Source organism: Hyperolius riggenbachi, chromosome 8, assembly GCF_040937935.1.
Source record: "Hyperolius riggenbachi isolate aHypRig1 chromosome 8, aHypRig1.pri, whole genome shotgun sequence".
NCBI lineage: Eukaryota > Metazoa > Chordata > Amphibia > Anura > Hyperoliidae > Hyperolius > Hyperolius riggenbachi.
Window position 1 is genome coordinate 106,019,238 of NC_090653.1, and position 24,495 is coordinate 106,043,732.

The following is a 24,495-nucleotide window of genomic DNA, read 5'->3' on the forward strand; positions in this document are numbered from 1 at the left end:
GGTAAGTTGTCACATACTTAGATATGTGCAATTCCATGTCCATCACTAAATAACAATTTTCTTGTTTTAAATTAGATCTGTGCAGTCTGTTCATTTGCTTAGAAGTAATTTTATTTTTCTATTTCAGCTGATGCCAATAGGCCACCCTCTACACAAACCACTTCCGAGACAACTGCTAGTAAGAACAATATTTTATTTTAACAGTTGCTGTATACATACTGAATTGGCTAATCATTTTTGCCATAAGGGCCCGTTTCCACTTGTGCAGTGGGAATTGCCGCAGTAAAAATTTGCATGCGGATGCAAATTTCGCATGCGGGTATATGCAAATTTTCATGCGAATTGGCATACGATTTCGCATGGATGATGATGTATGAGAATTTAACCATGGCAGGGCCTGTGTGCTTTTCCATTGATTCCATACAAAATTGCATGCAAATTCGTATGAAAATTCGCATACCAATACAGCATGCGAATTCCCTATTAAATACATTGTATGCGATTCGCATAGCGGGATGCGGTATGCGAATTCTGATGGCTCTGCCGTGCAGATTTTTCTGCACAGAAAAACACAAAGGAATCCTGACAAGTGGAAACAGTCCCATCCACTTGTATTGGCTATGCGAATTCGCATGCGGCAAACGCATGCGAATTCGCGATAGTGGAAACGGGCCCTAAGAGTTAAAGTCCATACCCATGGCAAGATTTTTCACGCGATTTTACTCGATGAACGCAGGATATTCAAGAGTACAAAATATGACTTTTTGCCGACAACATCTTACCTTATCCCAACCACTTACCTCACTGCCTACTCTGCACTCTCTATTACATGACTAGGTGTCCATCTCAGGCTTTAAATTAAACCAAGGTAATACGGAAGCTCTACCCATAAAGATACCTCCATCTCTTTTGGCCTCTTTGCAACAATCCTACCATTATAATTGGAAAGCACATTCCATAAAGGACGTGGGGATATATCTCACGCCTACTACTCCACTATATATAAGAAAAACTTCTGGAGGCCTCCCAGAGGTGCTAGGCGTTTTCATGACACTTTGAGGTGTAATAGTCCTTCTTGTTATTGCCTGAGGAAGCAGGAATATACCTGTGAAATGCGTTGCTTTGTATTCTGGAGTATGTGAATAAATGTAATCTGTTTGTAAACTAACAGCTTCATGTCTGCTTTGGAGAGGTGAGTCCACCACTGTCTCCCTAGCCATTTTTAGAAATGTTATCATATTTTATCCTTTTGGCACCTCTGTTCACCTTCTGCAAAATCCACAACAGTTAGGAACATCTGGGTACATTTTAAACACAATGTCCAGGGTCCTATACTGCCTGAATAGAAGCTTATATATATATTCTCTTTTACTTGTGTACACATAGAAGTTAGTCTAGCATTACCCCATATATCATCCCAGTCCTGTCCTGAGCAATAGATTGGCCAATAGTATTTTACAATTTGGTCATAGAAGCATGGTTAGGCATCACTGTACCAGATTTATCAAGTAACAGGCTATACATTTGAGAGATAAGGCCGTTTTGATGACCCCTGAAGTCACAGATGCGTTCAAAAGGTGTATAAGACGCTGTGGAGTTCACTTTAGCAATATATGTTCTTAAAAAATGACTGACCTGGTTAAATTCCATGATCAATTGTGGAAAAATGATATTTTATCTTCTAAAATATCTACACTAATAAGCTTTCCAGTAGAAACATCTGTCCAATTATGAAGATTGAAATATTTAAGGTTATACCATCTATTCACAAAGTCATCTATGGTTCCAAGGGCAAAAGCTGGGTTACCAAGGATCATAGGCTATAGGGGCAGGGTCGGACAGGTCCGGCGGGAGCTCAGGATTTTGCCCGGTAGGCCTCCCTCTTAGTGTCCCTGGGGGGCCCCGAGCACTGCAGGAGGGGACACACAGCGCAGGAAGGAGGAGCAGCGGTAGGCACAGAGCTGCGAAACGCATTGCTTTGTATTCTGGAGTATGTGAATAAATGTAATCTGTTTGTAAACTAACAGCTTCATGTCTGCTTCGGGAAGGTGAGTCCACCACTGTCTCCCTAGCCATTTTTAGAAATGTTACTATATTTTATCCTTTTCAATGGATGAAACCGGCACCATCTGGTAAGTATAAGCTCTTTTATTTTCAGGAGGCAGCTATTACAGCGACGTTTCAGGGCAGCCACCCCTTTATCAAGCTAAGCTGTCTGCAGTATAACATACTCTGACATACACAGCAATTTTATACACAGCATGTTGGCAAATCCACCAATGAAATGCATACACATGTTAAGTCCAATCATATGGTCCGTCCTCAGAGCGGACCTGATGGGGAACTACTCTGGTTCATCCCAATAGGTCAGTTTAAATATGTATACACCCTCCTCCCACACTCACCATTAGAACGGGCGGCAAAGAACAGCCTCTGTGTCCAGGCATGTCTTGTGTACCTCCTACCAGGCCGCCAAACCGGCGGACCTGATGGTGAACTTGCAAGCGTGACGTGAGCGGAGGCAGCACCACGCGTCCCCGCCCACATATCCTGGGCAACGGCTAACACAGGCGGCGAGAATATCGCCGCTCTGTGTTGCTGATGTAATGGGGCGTGTCCCTGTAGCCCGCACCAATAGGGGAGACTCGCATCATATAGACAACTAATGTAAACAGCGGAGCCGCCGATCGTATCACATACAAAGTTATAACCTGAAGGCAAGTGACAGAAGAGAACGGACCAGTGGAGAAAAGGACAGGAGGAGGAGAGAACACTCCGTTTCTTTATGTTATTGGTAGATCAGCCTGTATGTTAAATCAGGGGTGCATTTTAATAATGTGCCTATAACATTGGTGTTCCGTTTGATTTATAAAAGAAACGGAGTGTTCTCTCCTCCTGTCCTTTTCTCTTCCGCGGATACGTGGACGGGGACGCGTGGTGCTGCCTCCGCACACGTCACGCTTGCAAGTTCCCCATCAGGTCCGCTGGTTTGGCGGCCTGGTGGGAGGTACAGCAAGGCGTGCCTGGACACAGAGGCTGTTCTTTGCCGCCCGTTCTAATGGTGAGTGTGGGAGGAGGGTGTATACATATTTAAACGGACCTATTGGGATTAACCAGAGTAGTTCCCCATCAGGTCCGCTCTGAGGACGGACCATATGATTGGACTTAACATGTGTATGCATTTCATTGGTGGATTTGCCAACATGCTGTGTATAAAATTGCTGTGTATGTCAGAGTATGTTATACTGCAGACAGCTTAGCTTGATAAGGGGGTGGCTGCCCTGAAACGTCGCTGTAATAGCTGCCTCCTGAAAATAAAAGAGCTTATACTTACCAGATGATGCCAGTTTCATCCATTGGAAATTACTTGCAAGCCAGAGTGTGGCTGGCTTAACCGAGGCACATCGCATCACGTACTAAGAGGAGTGCTCCACTATATCTTCTCAATATATTTTATCCTTTTGGCGCCTCTTTTCACCTTCTGCAATACCTGTGTCCAGGTAACTACCCTAACTTTCCGAATCTCCCCATCTGCATTTACAGTGGTTGCCTAATAGGTAACCCTGGTTTGTCAGTATTACTAATTTTTCTCAATTCCAATACATACGACACTATACTGGGCTCTGTGTTCTCTTCCTAACTGTTGTGGAGGGGATATGGGAATGTTGGTACTCTTGAGCATATTTTTTGGCATTGCCCAATAACAGTACCTTTTTGGGTTGAGATACAATCTTTGAAATCGAGAGTGTTAGATATTTCGATACCCTCGGAACTTCTCTATATGTTACTCGGTAAATCTATTCCACAAATTAAATGGCACTCCATGCGCCTTATTACACATATTTTAACAGCTGCCAGACTGGCTACTATAGCTTCCCAATGGAAAAAGGTGGCCTCTCCCACGAAACCTGTTATCATAAATAAAATTCAATTAACGAAATCTATGGAATAGCTCACTGTTTTGCTTAGGGCTCTCGAACAAATATATATTAAGGTATGGGACCCATGGGAGACCTATTCTCTCAACTATGTCCCACCCTGAGGATCTATTGAAACCTATTGTACATACGAAGAGGATCTGGGATTCTTTTTCATTGTCATCCAGGAACGTGCACCCACTGCACCTTATACATGTCAGTATAATAGGACCTGACCTTTGACGGTTGTATACCACATTACCTGAATTTGGGGACAAGCCAATTCAAATGACCTTTCTATGTTGTTTCTCTCTTTCTTATTTTTTCTCTTCTTTTATTGCTATTCTTGGTAATAACTACTTTAACCCACTATTATTTCTTTTACCGTTACTTTAGACATGTTGCTGGGGTTTGCTAGTCTTCTGGTGAATTGCTGTTATATAACATTTTTGATCACTGCCTGCCATATCATATTCACTGGCAGTTACTGACAGCTTGGATATTTATGTATAAGTTGAGTTAGAAACTGTGTTATTAGCCCATATGATCAGACTTGTATAATGTTTACAGTGGCAAGCGAAAGTTTGGGCAACCTTGTTAATCGCCATTATTTTCCTGTATAAGTCGTTGGTTGTTACGATAAAAAAATGTCAGTTAAATATATCATATAGGAGACACACACAGCAATATTTGAGAAGTGAAATTAAGTTTTTTGGATTTACAGAAAGTGCTCAATAATTGTGTAAACAAAATTAGGCAGGTGCATAAATTTGGGCACCACAAAAAAGAAATGAAATCAATATTTAGTAGATCCTCCTTGTGCAGAAATTACAGCCTTGAAACGCTTCCTGCAGGTTCCAATGAGAGTCTAGATTCTGGTTGAACGTATTTTGGACCATTCCTCTTTACAAAACATCTCCAGTTTATTCAGGTTTGATGGCTTCCGAGCATGGACAGCTCTCTTTAACTCACACCACAGATTTTCAGTTATATTCAGGTCTGAGGACTGAGATGGCCATTCCAGAACATTAAACAAAAGTGGGGACACCGAGAGCCCAATATAGTGTAGTAATCAAAACAATAGGTTGCAATTGAAAAGTATATAGTGTATATACTCACAAAAGTGGGTTACCTCCTAGGTAACCACTGTACAGGCAGGTGAGGAGATTAGACCTGTCCTCACTCAGGATTAAAAGTCGCTCTCTGTAGATTAGGAAAAAAGAGATGGGGATCGACTCCTCCACCAGGGGTGGATATTGGTAATATAAGAGTGAACAGAGGCGCCAGCAGGATAAAAGGTACTAAAAAGTTTAAAATTCCTCAGGAGGTGGTGGTGGACTCGCCTCCTTGAAGTAGACAAGATACTGTCAGCTTTTTAACAACAACAGGTTTATTTATATACTCCAGACAACCATGCAACGCGTTTCACAGGTATATTCCTGCTTCCTCAGACAATAACAAATAGGAGTACACGTAGTACAGTCCCAGGGTCACGATAAGCGCCTCTGGTCGGGAAAATACCGCATTTGGTATATTAGACTTTTGTATGCTAATTCATAAAAATGTTCACAGGTGCGGTGAATCACTGAAGCCCATTGACAAAAACCTTTGCGGTAACAGCAGGACAGAGTTACAAGCTGTTCCGTGCAGTGAGGGCATTACAATAAAAGAGGCATCCCAGACACATACGTATAAAATCACCGCCAGGAGACTTGGGCGCAGGATACAGCCGGTATATGGCTTATTTTGCTGCTGCACAAGTCCTGGCAGCTTTAATTACTATTCCCCCTCCAGGCTACCATGGATAGTGTTTTCTGCATAACTGAAAGCGGTAATGCTTTATTAATCGACCCCTACTGTATATGTGCTTTTGGTTGTTCACGAACCATAATCATGGTCTATGGCAGGCATGGGCAAACTTGGCCCTCCAGCTGTTACGGAATTACAAGTCCCAAAATTCATTGCAGGAGTCTGACAGCCACAGTCATGACTCATAAAGGCAAATGCATTGTGGGACTTGTAGTTCCGTAACAGCTGGAGGGCTGAGTTTGCTCATGCCTGGTCTATGGCATGGACTATGGCATGCCAAAGTCCACGAGGCTCCAGGGACATTGATGCTTACATTGTAAGCTATATTATACAACAAACTAGACAAAATATTTAATGTATTTTTATACAATTTTATAATGTTATCAATAAATATGTATATGTAAAATTACCTCACTATGACCATTGATATGACCTTTTTTTTTAGCATGAAAATTAATAAAGATTTTTAGCTAATACCAGTCCTCATGGGACTTTCAAGAAAACCCCCTTAATGGGAACTTGAATCTAGAGGGATATGGAGACTGCCATATTTATTTCCTTTTAAACAATACCATTTCCTGGCAGCCCTTCTGATCTTTTTGGCTGCAATAATGTTTGAATCACACCAGAAACAAGCATGCAGCTAATCTTGACTGATTTGACAATGATGTCACAAACACCTTATCTGCATACAGTATGCTTGTTCAGGGTCTATGGCCAAACATATTAGAAGCAGAGGATCAGCGTGATAGCCAGGAAACTGGCATTGCTTAAAGTGGACCCAAATTAAAAATACAAGATTTCAGGAATAAAATCTATTTTCTAAATTATAATAATAAATAGCATCCTTTTTTCAGCTGCATGATGACAAATATAAAATATTTTACATTTATTGGATATACCCCTCCCTTCCTTTCATATTGCCGGGACAGAATCCGGCAAAATGCTGGAGTATGAGGTGTCCGGCAAAAGAGGAATTGCTAATGGCTGCCACCTGTGTAACCCTAGTTATGAAAAGAGAAGGGTGAAAAGCATGCACTGAAATGCTCATAGGTTTGAAGGAGTGTTTATTTATCTCTTGGATGTGTCAGAGGGGTGCAACTAAATATTTTGAATTAAAAAAATGTTTGGTTTGGGTCCGCTTTAAAAGAAATAAATATGGCAGCCTCCATATTCCTCTCACTTCAGGTGTCCTAAAATAAAAGACCTATTTTACAAACTTTCTCTACTACTATAGGGATGTCAGGCAGATTTAACATAATACATGCAAATGATAATGTACTATTATTGATTCAATTATGCTCTTACATAAGTAGGTCCTTGATTATTATAAACAAAGAGTTACAAACTGATACTGGTCAGACTGCTGTCCATATATCTCCTTCCTTTACCTGTTGGACTTTTGATGGTTTCCCCACATTGGAGCCAGAGGCGTAACTACAGGGGAGCAGACCCTGCAACCACAGGGGTGCCCAGAGCTGTAAGGGGGCCCCAACTACTACTTCACTACCTCCAATAAAGGCGTCCATCCTTCAGATCAGGTGATTTTGTGGCTACACTTGTTATGGGTGTGAAGATTACGATGTTCACACTTGTTTTATGATGCTTGCCAGATGGGCCCCGAGGATGTGAGGATCACAATGGGTTGGCAAGGGAAAGGCTGTGAACACTGGGTGGCCCCAACAAAGTTGTGCTGGGGGGACCCATGATATATAGTTATGCCCCTGATTGGAGCAAAGTAGCAATAGATCACTGTAAGCTGAAAACTGAAGGTAATTCCTTGGAAGGGGCAGGGATATGTACAGAGGATTCATTGTCTTTTCTTCTTCCATTTTTGGTCTTATTGATGGTGTTTCTTTATAAAGAATTTTATCTATTTCCAGATTCACCTACATTTCCAAGCACTACACTTCCAGACAGTAACTTTTCTACTGAAGATATAAATGTGGTCACCACAACTGCACCTACAACGGTCACATCGAGAGCAACATCACCTACAACTCCACTGTCTGAATTTCCAGTTACAAATCCCTCAAATCAATCAAAAAAGTCCACAACATTTTCCACTACAGGATCCATACATGAGAGTGATGTGATCATCAATTCCAGTATCATGCTGCCAACCAGAAACAATGCATCCACAGCAGGAAACATATCTTTGTCTCATGTCTTTCCACCTGTATTAACAACCACATTTCCTTTGCCAATCCCACCCCTGGTAAATAACACAACAGTACAGCAAGTGACAAGTACACTGGGAACTACTTCTCCATCTTTTGTTACAGGAAATTCACCAACACCAACAGTCACTACTTTTAACACCAGCAAAACGTCAACTCTAACCAAACCATCTCTTCCTTCAACTTCAGGTAAGGTTAAAAATGTATACCAACCAAAAATATCGAATTCTTTTTTCCTAAAAAACGAGCTGTGATCACGGGGTGAAATTGGCTCCTGACCATGATAAGTCAGCGAGACAGCAGAGCGAGCAGGCTGCAGTATCAATAGATCAGCGTGAATAATGGAATTGTGGCTGCACGCGAAAGCAGAAGTATAAATGTATGCCCTGCCAGGCTTAAGAAGACATAATCAGGTGTAGATTTTAGCTGCGGTGGTCCAGAAGTGGTTAATAAGTGTTAAGCAAACAGTAAAAAAATATAATAACAGAAGGGGAATTACTGAGATTCCACTATAGTATTATTATTATTATTATTATTTATTGTATTTATAAAGCGCCAACATATTACGCAGCGCTGGTAAGTTTTACATGCTGGTGGAATCAAGAGCCTGGATTGTATAAAACACCCGTTCTTAAAACACATTAAAAACAGTAGGAGACACTCCCGACCAAACCCTAATGTAATGTCACACACATACAATGAGGCCCCAAACAGTGCGTTAAGTTTATTTCAATGGGCACATTGCAATTCAAAGTAATACTCCAGGGCACATAGGATTCCTTGCGGATTAGTATGATACAGCCAAAGTCCCAGTCGCAGACTCAAAGACTAATGCAGGATCATGCAGAGGAACCGCCAAGCAGGGCATAAGCAGCAATTGGATTAGTATCAATATAGAGTCCCAGTCACGTCCCAGTCGCAGACTTCAAACAGGTATAGCAGAGTTCATGCACATGCTGCAATGCCAAGTAAAGCGATAGCAGTGATAAACAGTTCCATATGTAAAGGATGAATCATCAAGTTGGATAAAGTTGAAAGACAGAGTAGCGTACTGCACGCAAAGCAATTGAAGCCGGCTACTTGCCTTATCATAAAAACAAAGAAACATGAAACAAGCCCATGCTTACCTCAAAATGATGACCACCTAAATTGCACAATGTACCATTTAGGTGGTCAGTATTTCTTTTCAGCTAAGCAAGTAATTACCATATTTTTTTGGCATATTAGACCCCCTGACTGTAAGGGGCACCTAGGTTTAGAGGGCAAAAACTAGGGGGAAAAAAATGTACTAAACCTGCTGGGTTCATGCTGCAGAAGCATTTTGTAGATGTTCTCCCCAATTATTGTGCGCCCCTTGCACCTCATGTGTTCCCCATGTGTCCTCCTGTGCCCCCTTATGTCCCCATGTCTGCCCTTCTGTCCCCATGTGTCCCCTTCTGTCCCCTATGTCTCCTCCACTCCCCCCTTGTGTCCTTCTCTGCTCCCCCTGAATAGATGAAAGCTGCCAGTGTGTCTCTCACCTAATCCATCAGAGCCCACAGCGATCAGAGACCTCTCCTATCTCTCACTGTTCTCCTAGTGCCAGCTTCTTGCATCATCAGTAGAAGCCAGCACTAGGGGAACAGTGAGGGAGAGGAGAGGTCTCTGACAGCGCGGGCTCTGATGGATTAAGTGAGCCATGCTGACACTACTTTCATTTATTCAGGGGATTTGGAACACATGGAGGAGCGGGGGAGACATGGGGACCAATACAGGGAGTCCCCGACATTGTGGTGCATTGGCGATTTGTATCGGCGGGTGTTGGTGAGTCAGGAACTTCCTGTATTTAGCATATAAGACCCAGTTACTCCCCCCCTTTTTTTGGGGGGGGGGGGGGTTAAGGGAAGTTGGGTGCATCTTATATGCTAAAAAATATGTAACTTTTTTCTTTTTCCCCCCTGTTTTTACTGTTTGAAATGTTTTGTTAGGTGTCTTTTCTCTATCCCTGAACCCATGAGTAGTTTATGAAGACCCATCATATAATGTGTAATCTACCTAAGCTCATTTTAGTTATTTGTGGCATTTATTTTCAGATAATCATGATCAAACTACAGAAAATCCTGAAGGTCACACTCTGACACCTAAAGACAATCTAACCTCTACAAGGACTTTACCTTCTACTACTTCAATGTTTTTAAATGGAACAACCTATGCCACTACTACAACTCCTACCAAACCATCTCCTCCTGTAATTACTAAAACTTCTCTGGGTGTCTCTACCTCTTTATCAACTGTCGATAATGTGACAACCACAATCTTAACCACTCAGTCAACTTCTCTTTCTAAGGTGACACAATCATCAGCATCACCATCAGGATTCACAAATACTACTACTCTGCAAACCACCAGCATCCCAGGCCCAGTATCCACAGGTATGGTGCTGTGAAGAATGTCATTGCTAAGGATCAGCCAACATTTTTATAGTGCTTTTCACCTGTAAGGGCTCAAACGGCCTGATCCAATTCACTTTTACTCCTAAGCTTTCTCCTAGGAGATATTTTCACATCATATCAATAAAATGCCTTTTAATCGAACAGCAATTAAGAAAATACTCTGAATAATGTTGACAGTACTTTTTCACCTACCTTTTGATTCTTTTTTAATACTGAAAAGTTATTTTAAACAGAAGATAAAAAAATATTTTGTAGAAGAACTCTTAGGAGTAAAGGTGAATTGGATCAGGCCCAAAGTCTATTATCAAGTGCCTCAACATCTAGTAACATATAGGAAAGAAGACTATTTTTAGGAATGTTAAAATAAGCTATTACTTTTTTTTATTCTGTGCTCCAGGTAGATATTGGATGTGCAATAGAGAGGACCCTGTCCAAAATTTGACCCAAATTAGCTGCTAAATAATAATGCCACAGGCTAGGAAGGGGACCCCCCCCCCCCATGTTTCCTCCTGTGTCCCTGTGGTGCAAATTAAATCCAGAATTGTAGTGCTGAGAGGTGAAAGTATTAGCCCCTATGTCACCATGTTGCCCAATATGTTATACTGTGCTTCAAACTTAGTACATCAAGTCCAGAGCGTCTGAAGGTTGAGTGCTGAGTCCAGGTAGGCTTAATAGCAGGTATAAGTTTTAAAAGCAGGTAAAGTTTTAGTTTGATCCACCATGGGGGCAAACCTGACAATCCCCACACCTGAACATGCCCGTAGGGATTGATCTCCCCAACCATGTAGTTGGGAACGTACTTTTAAATTCGCTTTGAACCAAAAGGTTTCTCAAAGATGATGCCCTCTTGGCAGTCAGATGTGGGTAATCACCCACCAATGCTTGTATTTCGGGCGATGCAGTAAGAATGGGCAAGTGCTGTATAAGTACCTGTTTCAAAGCTCCCCAATGCTGACCATAAGGTGTGGCTGAGGAGGAGGTCATCAAATACTCCCTTCACCAGGATCCACGTGTTGCATGTACTCACTTCCTTCTCTTCTTGCGTTCCATTTCACAGTAACAGAGCCTCCTAGGGGGCGCTGTTACTGTGAGATGGATTGCAAGAACAGGAAAAAGTAAGTACATGCAGTGCGTGGATCCCGGTGAAGTAAGTATTTGATGACCCCCTCAGCCGCTGCTCATTTGCTTGCCACTGCGCCCTCTCACGCAGCATGTATGAAGGACTAGTGGGCATCTCAGGAGCCTTGGGCCCGGTCGCACATACGGCTGCTGTGACCATTGCCCCTAAGCCTGTGCTCATCAAAGAACATAACAGGCTGCTCATGGCCTAATTCTATGATTAAATATGGCTAAATACCCCTTGAAAGTCCCACTTAGCCGTATTTAATCATAGAAATGTACATCAGGATGTGGGGATAACATATAAACTACTTTTTTTTATATCAATATAAAATCTTGTTCCTCCTTAAAAGGGGAAGATTTATATTAAAAAAAGGAGATTCATTATGGGTATGTTGATTCTGCTCATGGCCTAATGGTAGCTATACGGTTAAGGTCAGAAAAGGATCAAGATTAAATGAGGCCCTAGGCAAGATAGCAGTTTTTCCCACCGCTGGTGATCAACTGGCTTTTTTTGAGGAATATTTGTTGGAGGCTAGCATCCACCATGCCCCTAGACTCTCTCCAGGCCCTAGGCAACTGCCAGGAATTGCCTTGTGGATCCGGTTCTTGCTAAGGTGACCAATCAGTACTCGATCACAGCAGATTTCTAATGCAAGAGTTCCATGTGCGATAGGGAAAAATTATGCCTGATGTATCATCTAAAGCCCTGCCTCCCCATGACTGACAGCCTATCATGACTTCTGTGGTCTGCACATCAGTTGGTCGCTATTAAGGTGACCACAATTGTAAGGATACATCTATATATTACTACTCAAGGATTCTAAAAAGATATATTACACTATATTTGGCTCTTGGTCTCCCCCCCAGTCTTCGCTATTATATCTTCATTGTATACATATTTTTCTTTTACTAAAGGAAGAAAGACAGGTTTCCTTTAAATTGTATGGGTATACATTCCTATGGAACATATCTTAGCCACCCATGTATCTGGAACAAGATGCTGTGGTCGGCATTACTAGCTTGCAGTGTAAAGATTTCTACAGAAGTCCAGGCAAGGTGGAAGGTCAGGGTCGCCTCTCAATCCCATGAGATAAAACTTGGGGATGGGTCAGTGAGGAAGAAAAGTGGGCCTCAGAAAACAAGAACACGCAGAGACAAGTGGAGCCCAGGTGGTGTAGTGCGTAATATAACTTGAAAAGAGTAATATGAGTGAATTGGATACTGACAAGTGGGGTGCTCAATCAGCAACCACCAAATATGCATATGGGGAATGCCCATCCCCACTCGGATTATATGGGTCTCTCTCTGGATTGATCGCTCTCTAGAAAACGTTACCCAGCAGTGCTGAAATCAGCTGCTGGTTTCCCCCCAAAGGAGAGTGAAATAATCATAACAAAGGTAGGGAGGAGGTGCCTTGCTGTGATAAAAAGTTTACAACAAATAAAAACAAAGAAACATGAAACAAGCCCATGCTTACCTCAACATGATGACCACCTTAATGGCACAATGTACCATTTAGGTGGTCAGTATTTCGAGCTAAGCAAGTAATTACCATATTTTTTTGGCATATTAGACCCCCTGACTGTAAGGGGCACCTAGGTGTAGAGGGTAAAACCAGGGGAAACATTTTTACTAAACCTGCTGCGTTCATGCTCCAGGAGCATTTTGTAGATGTTCTCCCCAATTATTGTGCGACCCTTGGACCTTATGTGTTCCCCATGTGTCCTCCTGTGTCCCCTTCTGTCCCCATGTCTGCCCTTCTGTCCCCTATGTCTCCTCCACTCCCCCCTTGTGTCCTTCTCCGCTCCCCCTGAATAGATGAAAGCCACCAGTGTGTCTCTCACCTAATCCATCAGAGCCCACAGCGATCAGAGACCTCTCCTATCTCTCACTGTTCTCCTAGTGCCAGCTTCTTACATCATCAGTAGAAGCCAGCACTAGGGGAACAGTGAGGGAAAGGATAGGTCTCTGACAGCGCGGGCTATTTTGGATTAAGTGAGCCATACTGCCACTACTTTCATTTATTCAGGGGGATTGGAAGAGGACACATGGAGGAGCGGGGGGGACATGGGGACCAATACAGGGAGTCCCCGACAATGTGGTGGATCGGCGATTCGTATCGGCGAGTGTTGGTAAGTCAGGGGCTCCCTGTACTTAGCATATAACACCCAGTTACGTTTTCTCCCCCTTTTCTTTTACTGTTTTAAACGTTTCTTTGGGTGTCTTTTCTCTATTCCTGAACCCATGAGTAGTTTATGAATACCCATCATATAATGTGTAATCTACCTAAGCTCATTTTAGTTATTTGTGGCATTTATTTTCAGATACTCATGATCAAACTACAGGAAATCCTGAGGGTCACACTCTGACACCTAAAGACAATCTAACCTCTTCAAGGACTTTATCTTCTACTACTTCAATGTTTTTAAATGGAACAACCTATGCCACTACTACAACTCCTACCAAACCATCTCCTCCTGTAATTACTAAAACTTCTCTGGGTGTCTCCACCTCTTCATCAACTGTCAATAATGTGACAACCACAATCTTAACCACTCAGTCAACTTCTCTTTCTAAGGTGACACAATCATCAGCATCACCATCAGGATTCACAAATACTACTACTCTGCAAACCACCAGCATCCCAGGCCCAGTATCCACAGGTATGGTGCTGTGAAGAATGTCATTGCTAAGGATCAGCCAACATTTTTAAAGTGCTTTTTTCCTGTAAGGGCTCAAACGGCCTGATCCAATTCACTTTTACTCCTAAGCTTTCTCCTAGGAGATATTTTCACATCGTATCAATAAAATGCCTTTTAATCGAACAGCAATCAAGAAACTACTCTGAATAATGTTGACAGTACTTTTTCACCTACCTTTTAATTATTTTTCAATACTGAAAAGTTATTTTAAACAGAAGATAAAATATGATCTTGTAGAAGAACTGTTAGGAGTAAAAGTGAATTGGATCAGGCCCAAAGTCTATTATTAAGTGCCTCAACATCTAGCAACATATTGTAACATATAGGAAATAAGCCTATTTTTAGGACTGTTTATTTATTCTGTGCTCCAGGTATATATTGGATGTGCAGTAGAGAGGACCCTGTCCAACATTTGACCCAAATTAGCTGCTAAATAATAATGGCACAGGCTAGGAAGGGTCCCCCCCATGTTTCCTCCTGTGTCCCTGTGATGCAAATTAAATCCAGGACTGTAGTGCTGAGAGGTGAAAGTATTAGCCCCTATGTCACCATGCTGCCCAATTATTATTATTATTATTATTATTTAGTATTTATATAGCGCCGACATATTACGCAGTGCTGTACAGTGTATATATATATATATATATCTTGTCACTAACTGTCCCTCAAAGGAGCTCACAATCTAATCCCTACCATTGCCATATGTCCATATTATGTAGTGTAAGTACTGTAGTCTAGGGGCAATTTTTAGGGGGAGCCAGTTAACTTATCCATATGTTTTTTTTTAATGTGGGAGGAAACCGGAGTGCCCGGAGGAAACCCACACAGACACGGAGAGAACATACAAACTCTTTGCAGATAGTGCCCTGGCTGGGATTCGAACTAGGGACCCAGCGCTGCAAGACGAGAGAGCTAACCACTACGCCACCGTGCTGCCCAATATGTTATACTGTGGTTCAAACTTAGTACATTAAGTCCAGAGTGTCTGAGGGTTGAGTGCTGAGTCCAGGTGGGCTTAATAGCAGGTATTATAGAGTGTCTGGTTGATGAAATGTGGATGATAAACTCCAGGAACCGGGGAAAAGAAAAAACAGAGAGCACCAGAAGTGCCAATAGTGTAGCATTTCCAGGAAGTAGGATGCATGTATGAAACAACTACTACTCACAAGTATAGGTTGATATAGGCAACTACAATATCAGGCATGTGAAATATTCTGTCGCCACACAGATACGATGACTTCTAGGTCTGGTGACTCACACTCCAAACAGAAACCAAAAAATGCAAAAAGTACCACTAGATGCAATATCACAGGGCGTACCCCTTAAATGGGAGGGAAAACTATATTGGGTGGGGGGAGTTACCTCAAAACATTTGTATACATGATTGTACAAATAGTAAAAGAACAGTCTTACCTCAGATCAATCACGTATACAAACATTTTAAGGTGCATCCTCCCGCCTAGGCATAATAGTAGATATGGTCAATGAGATCATTTTGGATTGCATGCAGCTTGGCATTGAGCCAATCAAAGGTACTTCCCGACTATTTTGATAGTCCCACTTCCAAGCTGTATACTATTTGCATTACATTTACATAAAAGCAGTGGCGTTGCTAACCCTATTTTAGGGGGCCGTGCCCCCAACATGTCTTTAGGGTGCCCCTAATCTATTTACAAGGGGGACCCTGCGTGCTGCCCCCCCCCCCCCCCGGCCGACCCCTCTGCAAGACAGCCCAGCTTCAGACCTTCGATCAGCCGGCAACCACTAGTGCGGGTGCTAGGACCTAGCGGACACCGCACTGATATGCGGAAGTGACATCACTTCCGCATATACAGCGTGGTAGGTCCGTGCGCCCGCTCTATCTGGTCCCTGGCTGATACTGAGGTCCAGTGGCGTCGCTAGCCCTATTTTAGGGGGGCCCGTGCCTACAACATGTCCATGCCCCTAATCTATTTACAGGGGTGCCCAACCTTCGATCAGCCGGCAACCACTAGTGCGGGTGCTAGGACCTAGCGGACACCGCACTGATATGCGGAAGTGACATCACTTCCGCAGATACAGCGTGGTGGGTCCGTGCGCCCGCTCTAACTGGTCGCCGGCTGATACTGAGGTCTGATGCTGCTGGCTGTCAAGGTGAGGGGGGTGCCTGTCACTCACTACCTAACTGGGGGTCCCTGTCACTACCTAACCTGGGGGGTATCTGTCACTCACTACCTAACCTGGGGGTCCCTTTCACTCACTACCTAACTTGGGGGGTGCCTTTCACTCACTACCTAACCTGGGGGTCGCTGTCACTCACTACCTAACCTGGGGGTCCCTGTCACTCACTACCTAACCTGGGGGTCCCTGTCACTTACTACCTAACCTAGGGGTCCCTGTCACTCACTACCTAACCTGGAGGGTGCCTGTCACTCACTACCTAACCTGGGGGTCCCTGTCACTCACTACCTAACCTGGGGGTCCCTGTCCCTCACTACCTAACCTGGGGGGCGCCTGTCACTACCTAACCTGGGGGGTGCCTGTCACTCACTACATAAACCTGGGGGTCCCTGTCACTCACTACCTAACCTGGGGGTCCCTGTCCCTCACTACCTAACCTGGGGGGCTCCTGTCACTCACTACCTAACCTGCGGGGCTCCTGTCACTCACTACCTAACCTGGGGGGCGCCTGTCACTCACTACCTAACCTGGGGGTCCCTGTCACTCACTACCTAACCTGGGGATCCCTGTCACTCACTACCTAACCTGGGGGGCTCCTGTCTCTACCTAAACTGGGGGGGCCTGACACTACATACACTGGGGGGTCCCTGTCACTACCTGAACTGGGGGGCACCTGTCACTACAAACACTGGGGGCTCCTGTCTAAATGAGCTTAGGAGCTCCTGTCACTACCTGAACTGGGGGGCTCCTGTCACTACCTAAACTGGGGGACTCCTGGAGCTACCTTAACTAGGGGGCACCTGTCACTACCTAAACTATCCAGGCCAGCCAGCCCAGCATCACAACCAGCCAACCAGCCCAGAATCACTTTTAAAAAGGCCACAGCATCACCCCCATTCAGGCTAGCATTTACTTCAACCAGCCAAGCATAGCCCAGGATTACCGCCAGCCAGGTCACAGCATCACCACCAGCCAACCCAGCCACAGCATCGGCCACAGCATCACCGCCAGCCAACCTGGCCACAGCATCACCGCCAGCCAGGCCACAGCATCACTGCCAGGCCTTTCAGCCAACACATCATCCCCAATCCAGCCAAAAACAGTATTGCCAGGCACAACAGCCAGTAGAGGAGAATTCAGAAGCCAGGTGAGAGGTGTCTACCATATTAAGGGGGCATTCTGCCTATTTATGTGAAATGTCTATTTATGTGCCTCATGACTGCTGAATTTGTCTTGTTGGGGGGCTCATGATTTGTTAGGGCCTCATGATTACTGAATTTGTCTTGTTGGGGGCCTCATGATTTGTTGGGGGTCTCAAGATTGCTGAATTTGTCTTGTTGGGGGCCTCATGATTTGTTGGGGGCCTCATGATTGCTGAATTTGTCTTGGTGGTGGCCTCACGATTGCTGAATTTGTCATGTTGGAGGCCTCACGATTGCTGAATTTGTCTTGTTGGGGGTCACATGATTGCTAACTGCGAGACTATGGGAAAAGCTGAATCATTATCCTATGAGACAATAGCATTAAACCTACTTTTTTAGCTTTTTAAAACAGAAAATAAAACTGGGAGGTTCTACAAAAAAATCAATACATTTTTCAGGAGTAGGATGGATGAAATAGTTTATCTTCACAGTTTATTTTCAACTTGGATTTTCCATAATGTTCATGTATGAGTTAAAACGTTTGTACAGTATTTAGTTTAAATTGCTGTTGCCACTTTGTGATAGATAAGTGACTTTTGGGTTGCAGTTTGGGCACTCGGCCTCCAAAAGGTTTGCCACCACTGTCCTAATCTAATGTCCCACCATTGCTAGGTTTATGTAAATTCGTCTCCACCCGTGACCACACCCACAGTCTGGTCCATGGCCACACCCATTTTTTTAAGGACCGAAGTGAGAAACCCCCCCTAGTGACCAGACCATGTTTTACTAAATAAGCCACTGCAGCTTTAAGGCCTCGCTGCAGGGCTGCACAACTCAGCACACAACTGATCCCCCCCCCCCCCCTTCCTTTTCTCCCCACCAACAGAGATTTCTGTTAATGGGGTCTGATCCCTGCCAGCTTGTTTATTTATTTATTTTTTATTTTTTTTATTTGTTGTTTTCTTTTTGTTTTGTTTTTTTTCCTTGCAATTATTTCATTTAGTTTTTTAATTATTTTTTTTAAAACACTGCCCCTCTCTTCCCCCCACTAGCCAATGGCAGCGATCGGCTGTCATAGGCATCAGCCTATGACAGCAGATCGCCTTTGTGCCTCTGGAGGGGACAGCCGGGTCACCTCAGATCGCAGCACTGTACAGTCTTATTAGATGCCGGTTTCACCATCTAACAGTCTCCGAGCAGCGATCGTCGCTGGGAGACTGATGGTGGAGTTTAGCTCTGTTATTCCAGCGGGTATGTGCACGCATCGATGCGCGTGATCTTCTGCAATCCCCGTCCCTAGCACTTCACGCCAATCGGCGTGGAGCGGTCGGCAAGGGGTTAAACTGTATAGGCATTCCATCCTATGGAACATATCATAGCCATGCACCTGGATCCAGTGAATAATATTCCTGCCTTGCAGTGTAAAACTTTGTACACAAGCTAGATGGTTCTCAGCCAAGGTGGAAGGTCAGGGCCGCTTTTGCCAAGAATCTAGCAGGTGTTGCCATGTTGTTTTCCCTCCTTCACCACTAAAGCAACAGAAAGCATCCTTAGCCTTCAGTTTGCAGTAAGTGGAATGTTCTCATGTGTGGTCTGCAATTTTTCCTAGAGAACAGATGCATTTTCCCATATAGCCCATGGTGGAAAGACATCTGCCCCGGGCTCCAATCGGACCAAAACAAACCACTGGAACAGACACTACATACAGCCTCAATTCACTAAGCAGTTTTGGCTTGTGTACAGATGCTTTTTAGTCTACTGATGGTTTGGTGTAATGTTTTAGACCTGTTTTTAGACCTGGTCTAACATTCAGTAATTACACAATTCACAAATGCAAACAAGGAGTAACCAGGTAAATTAATTCTGTGAGGATGGAACCTTTTGAATTAATTATGCAGGAGTTTAATTGTATCCAGAGGAGAGCTCATTAAAGGAGAAGGATGTCAGTCATAGCTACTCATTTGTGAATTGCATCTTTTGATCATTTTCCCTGCTTTACCAACCTAATTACCAAATGTTTTAGACCAGGTCTAAAAACGGGTCTAAAATATATGGTAATAGTGAATTCCCCTTTGATGCAACTGACCAAACCATCAGACTAAAAACCATCAGTAGACTAGTCTAAACTGCTTAGTGACTTGTTCACTTCTCCTGGCCTTTTGAGTCCGGCTCAAGTAGCAACTTAGCCTAATGAATGCATGTTCAGAGCCTGACCAGGGATATAATCTGCTTGCAGTTTGTATGAATGCCTTATGTTTGCATGGCTTTCTTCTGGAAACGTTGGTTTCCTCTCAAAACCATAATGATAAGTTAATTGGTTTCCCCTCCCCAAATTGGATGAAATAGTGAGCTCTTCTGAGTGACAGTGGCTATGTACTCTGTAAATTGCTGCAGACATTGTCAGTGCTACATGATTACATAATGAATTAACTGTAACAATTGGGTGTGCAACTCAGACGTCTGATTATTGTGTGATCTGCAGAATCACCAATAATGCAGATTCTATACCTGATTATGTGGTGATCTGCAGTATCACCAATAATACCAGTATAGACGAGAGTACACTGGAGTGTAGTGTTTGGTGCAACAGTAGAATAAATAGACTTTACCAGAGGAGCTGGTAAAGTACTGACAATCACAGGAGCTGTAAAACTAAACTTAACCTCATCAGAGGAGCTGGTGGGTATCTAGACAAAAGAGCACCTCACCAGTGGCTAGGGCCCACTGGTGAGTAGAGAGGTCAGACAGGCAAGGTTCGGCAACTGAGAGGCGAAAGCAGTACAGGGACGTGAGGCAGAAGAATCGTGAGTTATCAAGCAGAGGTTCAGCAACTAAGTCAGATAGGCAGAAGTACAGAATCGTTAAGCAATAGCAAGGTCAGAGTATAGCCAGAATCATACACAGGTAATCAAGAATACATTTAATAACTAACTATAGATAGATGTATATCGCAAACACTGCATATACATCTATCATCAGCAGGAACCTCACTAGGTCTGAGCGCTAACACGAGTGTATTCACAACAGCAGACGAGTTGCCAATGACCAGTGAAGGCTTAAGAAGCCGAGGAGAGCCCAGCGCCATGCCCCTCAGCAATCAGCCAATCTGAGCGGCGCGAGTCATCCCTGACATCAGCCGACCGGCAGGTCAGCTGACGCGCCTTCTTCCAGCATAAAGGTCCTGTCTCTGCGCGCGCCCGCGTGACACAGTGACCCTATGAGCAAGAGACAATGCCGTTCCCGGGGTGCTAGACGGCGACGGAATGGATGAGGCCTGTGAACAGGAACAAAGGCGGCTGCGTGTCCGCAGTCGCCGTATTTGCAGATGTTACATAAACTTTAAGCTTGAAGCACATTGATATTCAGAGTTAAAGTGAACCTCCGGACTAAAAATCTACTCAGCAGCACTGAAAAGGCCTGGTGTTTCTTTAACAGTTTCATAGCATCAGAACTTTGTTTCTCTTATCCAAGCCTCATTTTTAGCTACACAGAAGAAAACTGCCCGGGCTTTTTTCCACTGATGCTGTGCAAAGCATGATGGGATTTCTGATGTTGTTGCTCTCATTCTGCTGTTTTGGTGCAATTTTTTTTTTTTTTACAGTTTGAATCTTACATTTGAAGCCAAGCGTGTGCAGCTGGGAGAGGTTATCAGGACACAGGACAGTTGGAACTGTGTCTCCTGCTCCTTGTCACCTCCTTTCAACCAAAAAGATGGCTGCCCCCATGACAAAGATGGCAGCCATCATGAATCACAAACATTTGCCTGTTCTTTTAAAACAGGGTGGGTAAAAAATTATATTACCCATCTATTCTAATTAACATAACTAATGTAACTTAATGACAGTATGTTTGTTTAGGCTGAAGTTCCCCTTTAATTAATTACATTCATCATTTACATGGTGTGAAAAATTACTATGTATTCCTTTATTGATCTATGTGATTAATGACATGCATAGCACTATACTATAATCTGTCCATTCCTTTCCTGAAATGCACTGTAGAAGAAGGACATTAAAGGGGAACTTCAGCCTAAACAAACATACTGTCATTAAGTTACATTAGTTATGTTAATTAAAATAGATAGGCAAATGTTTGTGATTTCATGGGGGGAACCCCTCCCATCTGTGTGCGCTAGGCTTCAAATCTCAAATTAAAAATTAAAAAAAAAATTGCACCAAAATCCCATCATGCTTTGCACAGTATCACTGGAAAAATGCCTGGACAGATTTCTTCTTTGCAGCTAAAAATGAGGCTTGGGTAAGAAAAACAAAGTTCTGATGCTGTGAAATCAGCTGTTAAAGAAACACCAAGCCTTTTCAGTGCTGCTGAGTAGATTTTTAGTCTGGAGGTTCACTTTAATTTCATGAGATGTTTATGAAGACCTATCATATAAAGTGTACCTAAGCTCATTCTATTTATTGTGACTTTTTTCAGGTAATCAAGATCAAACTACAAGAAATCCTGAGGGTCACATAACTAATGGTATAATATCTAATAACACTGTGCCACCTGAACGAAATCTAACCTCTCCATGGACTTTACCTTCTAGTACTCCATCTGTTTTAAATGGAACAGCCTATGCCACTACTACAACTCCTGCCAAACCATCCTCTCCACCTGCGATTACTAAAACTTCTCTGGGTGTCTCCACCTCCTCATCAACTGTCAATAATATGACAACCATGATAGTAACTACTCAGTCAACTGCTCTTTCTAAGACAACACGATCCTTATCATCACAATCAAAATTCACAAGTACTGCTATTGTAGAAACCACCAGCACCCCAGGTCCAGTATCCATAGGTATGATGCTATGAAGAAGGCTGAAGCATTGTCAGTGAATGAGTTAAAGAGACTCTGTAACAAAAATTTCTGCCTTATTTCTTCTATCCTATAAGTTCGTATACCTGTTCTAATGTGGTCTGGATTACTGCAGCCTTTTCTAGTTGCACTGTCTCTGTAATTTATGTAATCTTCTTTTCTTTGTCAAGCTTTGTCGACCCAGAGAGGAATGCACTGACTCTGCTGTGATAAGGCGAAGTTATGCATGCCCCCTCCACGCCTCCTGCAGGCTCTGTGTGTGTGCTTTGTTTATTAGTCACAGACATGGTCTCTGCTCTCAATTTCAGCTTGTCTGAGGGTAGAGGGAGCCGCCCATGCTGAGAAACTGTGAGAATCCCTGACTGGAGTGCAGATAATTAACTATGTAATAAAAACTTGTAGTATACTGTAACATGATATATATATATATATATATATATATATATATATACACACACACACACAAACATCACTTCCTGGTTACCGGCCATGGTTTTCGTTTGTAAACACTGCCTAAAACTGGCGATTAAAAGCCAGGATCGCGGCGGGGAGCGGGGTAAACGGCAAAGAGGGATCCAGGAGATCGCAGTGACTCGATTGGTATGTTTTTTTATTGTACAAATCGGATAGTACAGATTCTCTTTAAGATTTGTAAAGTGCTTTTCTTCTGAAGAACTGAAAGACCCTTATTCAATTTACTTTCTTTCCTAAGTTTTCTCCTGGGAGTTCATTTTTCATCATTTTTCATGTTCTGTTTAAAGTAACTTTCCAGCTCTCTGCAATTGAATAAGTGCCAAAAAGTAGGTGAAAAGATACTGTCAAATTTACTCTGAGCATTTTATCGCTTGCTGGTGTCTTAAAGGGCATTTCATTGATTAGGTATAAAAATATCAACTAGGAGAGAACTTAGGAGAGAGTAAATCATGGCCAAAGCCTATCATGGAACTATTCATCATCTAGTAACATACATAGATAAGAAGCCTATTTTCAGGGAGCTCCCAAAAAGTTATTACCTTATGCATTACCTGCTTCCAGTGCTGGGTCACATTCCCTCTTTTCTCTACACAGCCCAGTGTGAATCCCCATAGCAATGTTACTAGCAACGTTCTGCTCTCAGGAAATAGCATGACAGAACACCTAGGACAGGGGTCTCAAACTCGCGGCCCGCGGGCCATTTGCGGCCCTCGATACAATATTTTGTGGCCCTTGCCGGCAAAAGCTTCCTTATAGTTCGCTTCAGTGCTCCCAAGTAATCCGCCGCATCCCCACCGCTAAACGAGGGCTGCAGAGCCCCCAAATCGCCCGGGGGGCAACCCACCGGCATTTCCTGGAAGGGGCAGAGCTTTCAGCTTCAGCTCTGCCCCTCCTGACGTCAATCGCCGCACGGATCGCTGCCTCTCCCCGCCCCTCTCTGTGAAGGAAGAGTGAGAGGGGCGGGCAGAGGCGGCGATGCGCCGCGAATGTGAAATTCCTTATGCGGCCCAGCCTCATCCTGACTTTGCCTCCTGCGGCCCCCAGGTACATTGAGTTTGAGACCCCTGACCTAGGAGGTGTACAGAGCCATGTGTCGAAACACCCGGCTGTGACGGGAGAAGTGTAGATGTGACCCAGCACTGTGGCACTTGGTTTCTAGTCCCTTTGTTTTTACAGCAATCTGTCCTAATTTTTTCATTATTACCTGTGTCTATTGTATACTGGTGGTTGCTCTTTTTTGCCTCACAATCACTGTTGGCTGCTAGGTAATCAAACAGATAAAACTAGCCATGATATTTAATAGTTCCTATCTTATTGGCCTTGTACAGTTGTTAATTAATAACTACTGCCTTTTAGATCTTAAAGGCCCACTATTGCGAAAATTGTAAAATTTAAAATGCATGTAAACAGATACAAATAACTAAGAAGTACAGTTCTCCCAGAGTAAAATGTGCTATAAATTACTTTACTTGTATGTTGCTGTGACTTACAGTAGGTAGTAGAAATCTGACAGAACTGACTGGTTTTGGACCAGCTCATCTTCTCACAGAGGGTTGTTAGGGTTTTCTTTATTTTCAAAAGCACTTATGGTAGTTAATAAAAGCAGTTTCTCCATCCAACTGCCAAAACAGTGTGCAGTGAGCAGGGGTGCTGGCTAGAATATTTGTATAAATCCTTTTCCGGAGGTGTCTTTATAAATAATAAAGGCAATACTGAGAATCCCCCATAAGGAGATG

At 43.3% G+C, this 24,495-nt stretch overlaps 1 protein-coding gene across 1 annotated transcript in view; it reads left to right on the forward strand.

The window, feature by feature from the left end:
* The window catches only part of ADGRG4 (adhesion G protein-coupled receptor G4), a 179,258-nt gene that overhangs the window by 78,881 nt on the left and 75,882 nt on the right, over positions 1 to 24,495 (forward strand). The window contains exons 8-12 of the mRNA XM_068247901.1: positions 128 to 178; positions 7,610 to 8,095; positions 9,979 to 10,317; positions 13,785 to 14,123; positions 21,899 to 22,267. Coding sequence (XP_068104002.1) covers positions 128 to 178; positions 7,610 to 8,095; positions 9,979 to 10,317; positions 13,785 to 14,123; positions 21,899 to 22,267 — 1,584 coding nt within the window. The remainder of the gene's footprint in view (positions 1 to 127; positions 179 to 7,609; positions 8,096 to 9,978; positions 10,318 to 13,784; positions 14,124 to 21,898; positions 22,268 to 24,495) is intronic.